General features: G+C 41.8%; 1 protein-coding gene across 2 annotated transcripts in view; it reads right to left on the bottom strand.

Annotated features, from left to right (window-relative positions):
- Positions 1–8,345, bottom strand: part of rptor (regulatory associated protein of MTOR, complex 1) — a 196,939-nt gene that overhangs the window by 79,478 nt on the left and 109,116 nt on the right. For both annotated transcript variants that reach the window (XM_037689604.1, XM_037689605.1), the window contains exon 10: positions 1,115–1,190. In XM_037689604.1, the coding sequence (XP_037545532.1) occupies positions 1,115–1,190 (76 nt within the window). The remainder of the gene's footprint in view (positions 1–1,114; positions 1,191–8,345) is intronic.

Below are 8,345 nucleotides of genomic sequence, written 5' to 3'. Positions count from 1 at the left end.
ATATATATATATATATATATATATATATATATATATATATATATATACACAAAGGTGTTTTAAACCCTTTCCACACTCTTGCAATATTCTAAACAATGTTTCTAAACTCTAAAAGAGCACAGCATGTCATGATTTCAGCTCCCTGCCTCCTCTGCTCTTTGCCACCTGCAAGCGCTCTTGGCCACGCCCACTTCTCCGTTCTGCATGGAGAACAGCTGATCAGCTGCAGCAGGAAGTTTATCCTGCAGTAAGGGCTGCACAAATGTGCAGAAGGTGCTAAATAATTTATTTTAAATAAAAATGATATGCCGAGCGTGCGGCTCATCCATCAGTCAGCCAGTTGTGTGTCATGCCCAATCTTATTTTGAAAAACCGCGATAGAGCGAGTCCGCGATAAAAGAACTGTGCAGTAGAGAGGGACCACTGTATCCAGAGCAGCACATGCACCAAGTCTATGATGGACACGATGTTTCCTGCAGACCAACATTTACACGTGACAAAGTTCTGGTGAATAACTGAAGCACAGATGGAATTAAAGCTCCTGAAACAGGAGCAGAAAGCTCTTCTTCAGCAGTCTTCAGAGGCTTCATTACGGTGCTGCTAAGTGTTTTCAGACTCGGCGCAGAAGAAAAACTGCTCCCGGAGGGACGATGGACAAGATGCTCACCTCTGTGGGCCAGGTGGACGGAAGAGAAGAAGAAAATGTCCGGATCAAAGCGGTAAAGTTTCCTGATTAGTTTGCAGAACCGAGCACATGTTGCTGCTCAAAGTTCTGTCGGGTTACTCGAGCACAAAAACACGTTGATCGAGATTCATGAACTGATCACGGGCTCGATAAGCTCAGCGTCTCCATCGCAGTCTGCTGCCACGTCAGTAAATATAAAGAAAGCGCACGGAAAAACGGTTGTTTTATTTGACGCCCACACGTTGAGGGGCGTTTTACAACGTTATCCCCTGGGGTGCTGATGCACTTCACCAGAGGTGGACAGAATCCACCCATGAAACCTTCGTGTCCTGTAAGCCCCACACCCTCCGTTACAAAAACACAGCTACGAGGATCTGTGCATGTTTTTCAACGCACCTCAGCGTCGGTTTGTTTCTCACACAGACTTACTCTGAAGGCGGTGCCCTCTTCGATGATGGTGGGCAGCTGAGAGAGGCAGATGTCCACGGCCAAGTCCCAGGCCTGCCTGCAGAGAATCAACACACACACGAACAGCGTTAGAATTATATCGTATACTCCGAGTGAGAGCCTCTAAAGTCGACGCAAATCAAAAGGTTGAATCTTAATAATTACTCACTTGTTTATTCAATAATACCAGTTTTTTAAAAAAAGTGACAAAATGACGATTACTGAAAAACAAGGAGGTATTAGTGATATGATAAAAATTAAACAAATGTCGTAGGATTATATTAATGAGTGCATGCATATAGTATTAAGAAAATGCCTAGAAATTAAAGTAAAGCAATGCATTAAAAAAAAATCAATGTAATGGTTATATGGAATTTTAATATGACAATCATGGTAAAAACATGTTCACACTGCAGAAAATAAAAGTGTGGTTTTATATTATTCAATTGTCCCGACATTCTTGGTTCGCCAGCTGTGGACGTTTAACTTTTTATTTTTTGCAAACCGTTTATGTGATATATGTTTTTAATATTTGGACTCCTCATACTGCAGTTTGGATAAATGTTCGATGTACTGTACAGACCTAGAAGTAATCCAGAAGTTCATTGTTACGACCTTAGCTGCTCCCTTCCTCAGGGGTCACCACAGCGAACTCTGTGTGGAGCAGAGAGCTGCCATCTAGGGTGCCTGGGGTGATAGATGGTGGGGGTTAAGGGCCTTGCTCAAGGGCCCAGAGTGGGACAAACGAGGGTAGAGGCAAGTGTGTGTTTCACCTTTCTCACCTACATTTTGATGTCAGTCCAGGGAGTCGAACCAGCGACTTTTCTAACCTCTGTGCCACCACTCCCCTCACTCATGTCTAATATACTGTTTTATAAAAGTATATTGAGCCTCAAAATTATGTTTATGTAAATCAAAGCTGTATATCAATTATTAACAGTTTAAACGAGGCCTGTCACGAAAAAAATTTTTGCTGGGTGATTAATTGTCTCAGAAATTATTGCAATAAACAATAATATTGTTTGAAATTTGACAATAATTAGTAATTATTGCCAAATTTAAGAATTGTATTTTTTAGTACCTTTATTGACCACCAGATGGCAGTATAAGACTGTTTGAACTGAAGGATGGATAGTGAGGGAGCGAGCAGCGTGTCTCTTAATGGAAAATGGGAGGGAGGCCCCTTGACGTGACACGGGCTGATGATCTCTTTCCTTTTTTTCGGTTCTCAAAATGGCGGACGCTCTGTGTGGTTTGAGCTCTTTAGCATAGCATTTTCCACACAAAGCTTTTAATTAAAAGATCAGTAAACAAGTTCTCAGCTTCTTTTTGCAGAGAAAAACAACTTTTTACACGAAGGCACGGGTTTCAACCGTGATGTTTGGACCTTCGGCAAGACGGAGGTTTTTTTCCAGAGGTCAACCTGTTAGCTTAGCTCGTAGCTTAGCTTCTCAGCTTAGCTGCTTTTAACGATCCAAAAACGCAATTTGGGACGGTTAAAACGGATTTTAAAGAGAAAAGAAAAGGGGAGGGGCCAGTGAAGAGCACCAGAGTTGAGCCTTTTGTCATCCAGTGTCTTCAGTAGAAAGAGAGAGACATGAAGAAATGATAAAGCCGATAAATAAAAATGAGATTGACAATTTTCATTTATCATGCGATTAATTGAATTGTTTATTGCGACAGGCCTAGTTTAAACATTTTAATAAACCTAGTTTCATACGTGTGCACTTCTCGACTTACTGATTAACCCGCATTAAAAAATGCTGCCTAATAGTTTATTTAGTTTACTGTTACCTTCCACTTATGACCAACAGCCAAAATATCAAAACAAAAGAACTAAATACCAAAACAAGAGTACCGTATATGACACGTTATACGCCCATCAACAAACTATTACACAGCAATCTATAACAATGGCCTGGACAAGAAAAGACCTTGAATAACCTTTGACCTTAAAGCGGGTCAATGAAAGATTACGTGACACGCTGTCCAGTCCAAGTACACACGTTATCAAGTTTCGTTAAATGATCTTGAGCAGAACAGAAGTTTTGATCCGGACGAGCAAAAACCTTGTTTTTAACTTTGACCTTGATTTGTGGCCTTGATATTGCAGCTTAAGTTAAAGAAAGGTGTAAGACACTAGCGATAACGCATATGTGTATGAATTTTCATAAAATTATCCCGACAGTTATGGACGTGGGGTTGTTTTATTGATCCAAGTATACGATAGTTGAGTTTTTCTAAACGACACTGCAGACTGACGTGACGGTGGAGCCCTGCTTGCCTGACACGTCATGATACTGGGAGTACTTAATAGCTTCAAAGTAACACTTTGCTCTGACTTAATCTTTTTTTTGGCAAACGTACAAATAAAGGGATTTCCCCCAAAAAGAGGCGGGAACACGGTAGAACTAGTACAAATGTGTAGTTCTACTCTATAGTACATTTAGATGCGGTTTCATTTTATTTTAAGCTTTTGTTCTACAACAAATGTTTCACGGATTTAAAAATACACAATTTATGTAGCAATAAACGCAGACCAACTTGGTCCTTGGTTGAGTTTTTCTCCTGTGTTCCACATCTTGAGATTCCATCTGCAGGTCCTGGAGAGGGCAGTGGTGAGTCTTTAATCCCCCTCTAGACTGAGGCTCTCCTTCCATGGTCATCATTTTTAATTCATGGGGTTATGCAACTCACATCAAACCTTATCACAGCTTCTCTTTTTACCATTCGTGCCCGGCTCTCTTCTCAGCCTTCTTCTTCCCGCTCCTTTTTCTTGCAGCAAGCTGAACTCTGAGCCTCGCCGGGGCTTTTTCCTCTCGGTTAGCACGAGTTAGGGGTTGATTCATGTTCCCAGTCGATGCACTGCGATGTAATGTGATGCTGAACAAACGACGCCGAGTTCACTCAGTCTGAGACTCTTTCTGCTGCCTAAATGGCTTTTCCCATTATCCCAGAGTGATATAATAGAGTTGCACTCCAGGTTGACAGCACAGTGCTAAAGATATAATGGACCCACTGATGAATGTGCAACATGAAAACATACAGTGGTGGAAAACATCGATGCCTGTTCCTGCAAATACAGCAGCAGAAAATAAAAAAAGCCCTTTAGCAGAAATACGAACCGTGAAAAACTGACTGCGTTATTAAGAGCAGGTGTCAGTTATCATGCAGGTGTTTGAATCCCGTAAACAATCTTACCAGAGAAAAATTAGACCTTAATAAAGTCACAATGCCAAATGCTGCAAAAATACTTATTCATATGCACATTTCATATTGTTTCTAGAAAAAAAAAAAAATCTAGGACTAAACCAGTGGTATGCCGGTGTCCCCCAACGCTGAGGGGTTTGAACAGTGAGTGTTTGTAGCTTTCAAGATTCCTGGACTGGAATTGAACAGGGAATGCAGTTAAACCTCAATGTTTATAGTGCAAGATATTCAAGTTGGTAGGAGCTACAGTGTGGAGAAGAACTGAGGTAGGTTTTCTTTTTTCTTGGCGAGATGCTGACAGGAAGAAGGAGCAACGTTATCCATGACAGGCGCTATGGAGGAGCCAGGGAGTGGCCAATGGTGGCATCGGCCACCATAGATTATTCTTCGGACACCCCGATCATTTGAGGAATCTAGATTTTTAGGCAATATAAAAACTAGAAAGCAGAGTTTCCTGCATAGTTTTCAGGGTGGTCAGTTTACATATATATGTGGTGGCAGTTGTCGACGTCTGGATTGCGTGCGGGAGGTGGGGGTTGGTTAGCTTAAAGTTATGTTTGTGTTGCTTGCAGTTTGGAGTCTGAGCTGAGTTGCTGCAATCTTTGTTTCCTGTCCGGAAGTGGAGGGATTTGGTAGGCAGGGGTGCCCTCCTTGGATATTGGTAGGGAAACACTGGGTAATGTCCATCTTGGATTTTGACGTGTCAAACCAATTTTCAATAGAGGCCTTTATTAAAGCTTACATACAGATACAAAATGGAAGTCAGAACCTCACTTATTTTTCAACTTATCCAGCCCACAAGACGGACGAACGGACGGTATTTCCAATTCCCCACTTCACACCATAATGGCCATGGGCGTCAGAAGCATCTGTAATGTGTGTGTGTGTGTGTGTGTGTGAGCGTGCACCAGTGTACAAAAAAAAAAGCAACATTTCATCTTGATTTCCTTACTTGAATTCCATTTAAATCACGTTTCTCACCAAGTTTGTGTGAATTCAGCTGTGGGTTTTAAAGACATTTTAACTTTAATTCACTTTAATAAAGAGCGTCAGGTCGCCACCATTTGATTTGTGTTTATAGAGAAATAAATAAACATCACCACTAGACATTTTTACTTGTGTTCAACACTACTCATCTAAATCGTGTTTCTCACGAAGCTCGAGGACAATAAGGTGTGGGGTTTTAAAGACATTTCTACTTCAATGCACCTGAACACACAGCGTCTCTTACATCTGCAGCGTCCAACAGCGTCAGTTACTGCTAAGCTAACATGCTACAGACGTGGCGCTCTACTTCTCTCAAGCATCCTCCTAACCATGTATATGTTTATGCTCAACCCCCCAGTCAACAACTGCCAGCACTAAGCTCGCTAAGCTGGTGAGCAACCTCCAGAGGTGTCTCCACCTCCTCCACCTGTGAGCGTTCTCTGCCAAGGCAGGAGGAGAGAGTTGGAGGTAACCAGGAAAACCTGGAGTGGACTTTTAGTGGTTTGAGTATTCTCCTATTAATCGAGTGGAATGGATTTGTTCACGAAGAAAGAGAAACTGTGCAGCCTGAACTAATTAATGTTTCATAGTAAAAGTGGTGGTGGGGGGGGGGGGGTCCAAATGAACGTTTTTTGAATGTGGGGGGACACGGCCCCTTCACATATTATGGTTGCGACGCCTATGGGGGACAAACATATAAGGTTTAATTTATGACTGTTGAACCTTAACAAGGAATAAAAAATACTGCTTACCAACATTCAGGCTCGTTTTAATTGTCAAAATTAACATTTGACCAAACAAAGATGCAGCAAATGAGATATGCAGTTGCTCTTTAGAGCCCTTAAGATTATTTAGTGCTCATCAAGTGGCGGGCGATACTGTTTTTGCTCATGTCTACGCGTGCGTTTTTGTGTCTGTCTTTTAGCAGAATATCTCACGAACTTTTGGAAAGATATCAATCACACTTTCGGAAACTAATCTGTGGGTTTACATCTATAATTGATAACCTTCAGAACCAATCTAGTTCAAGATGGCTGTCACAGACACTGACCTTACAAAACACAAAAATGGCCATAACTCGGTGAATTTAGCAAATATTGAGCTAAACTTTGATATGGTAGTAGCTGAGAGTCATTCCCGCAACATAATCTAAGCGCTAATTATTTCACAATTTATAAGTTTAAAACATCAGCAATAACTTTTGGTGTCAACTCTCTTCATCGTTAGTAAAATATCTAGACAGCTGCCACAGCCAACACAGAAATGGCGTTCGATCAGTTAATTTTACAGATATGACGTGGTAGTAGCTGAGAGTCGTTAACAACACATATTCTCCGAGCTAACTGATGCTTTTTCAAACTTTGCCATCTGTTCCTGGGTGATGAGATATTTTGTTAACGCAACAGAAACAAACATGGCGGGGATAAACAAATTCAGTAACATCGTGCCCTTAAAGTCTAAAATTTTAAACTTTTAAATTCTCTATACATTTTTAAAGACATTTTAGACTTTAGTTTAGAATATTTATGAAATTCTATTCATACAAAAACTAAATAAATGAAATAAAAAGCAATAATTGTTCATAATAAATAAAAACCTGAAAGTGTAATTTTATCTTGTATGAATGTTCACTGGATTTTTACAAAATTATTCACCAAATCCGGCAACAAAATGCAAATGTTTGGTTTCATAACTCAGAGGACGATGACTGGAATCGGCAGAATCTGCCAGCTCGTACTCTCCCTGCTGGTTTTTATGTAACCCAACGGCGTGAAAACGGGCCGACCGAGCAGCTTCATCGGCGAGGACAAACTCTCAGAGCGGAGGTCGCTACATGTCGGCGTTAACTCGCCTGAGAGGACCGAGGAGTGACTCATCTCCTGAACCGGTGTGCGTGTTCGGCGTGTGAAACGGCTGAGAGCTGGACCGTGCAGGGGACCATTTGGCGGCTGACTCAGCTCTTTTCTCCAGTTTCCTGCAGGGAGCGGTGCAGCAACAAGTCCTCGTATAAAACAGACTACTGGTGCTGAAAGGGCCCTCAGGGGAGTAATCAGCCTCGGGTTTATTTCTCCTGCCTTATTCTGCTCCGGCTGAGTAACAGTAGCCGTTTGTGTCAGAGCCCGAAATCAATCAGCGAGCCCTAAAATCACTGATTACCCCCTCCATCCTCTATGCGCCCGTCTGAGCTGCTCCAAACTTTGATTTTCCTATTTGCCTTTTATCTGCAGCATTTATTGCCCTCTGTTTTGTTGCCTGAACTCCTAAAGCACGTCTTTGTTTTTACTTTGTCCTAATTAATACTGCATGTGCTCTAACTTTCTTGGCTGGTTACCACTGAAAAGTGCCCACAGTGTAAAATAATGGGCCCAAACAAGAGAAACTGTTGTTTGCTCCAGGAGTACAGAGCATCAGAAGAGAAGGAGTCTTTATGACAATGTGCAAAAACAGAAACTGTAAGCCATTGAGGAAACAAGCCTGAGGTGTGTGCATATGTTTGAAGGCAGAAACATATAAGAACACCTACACATGCTGGCTCAGACCTCCTCTACACTGTTTATTTTGAGACGCTGTGAAGTGATTTTAAAATGGAAACAATAAAAGAGTATTTACATTCTGCATGCAGCTTTGTCCTCCTGCAGCACCGACTGTAAACAAAGGGCAGCGCTGTGACCGGCTGCACGTCTGAACTGCACCTCTAACGGCTCTGTGGGAGCAACGATCTGCAGATGCAACAAAAGTCAGCGCAGAGACGAGGCTCCAATCCAGATATTGATCTTTGTCTTCACCTTGGCTTTGTTGACTCAGAAAATGGAGGTGAAAGAAGCGGGGATGCTGAGCTCAGAACCAAAACCATACTTAGACGGGTCAGTTGCATAAAGTGGTTTATTGTTTCACTGTTTGCTTGATTCTGAGAAAATGTGATGAACGTTCTGTCGTCTGCAGCAGATCATGAAGGATCTACATGCTGCAGATCATGAAGGCCCTACATGCTGTAGATCATGAAGGACCTACATGT

The sequence above is a fragment of the Nematolebias whitei genome, chromosome 16 (assembly GCF_014905685.2).
Source record: "Nematolebias whitei isolate Nwh7 chromosome 16, NemWhi1, whole genome shotgun sequence".
NCBI classification, from domain to species: Eukaryota; Metazoa; Chordata; class Actinopteri; order Cyprinodontiformes; family Rivulidae; genus Nematolebias; species Nematolebias whitei.
This window is presented reverse-complemented; position numbering and strand designations above follow the sequence as displayed.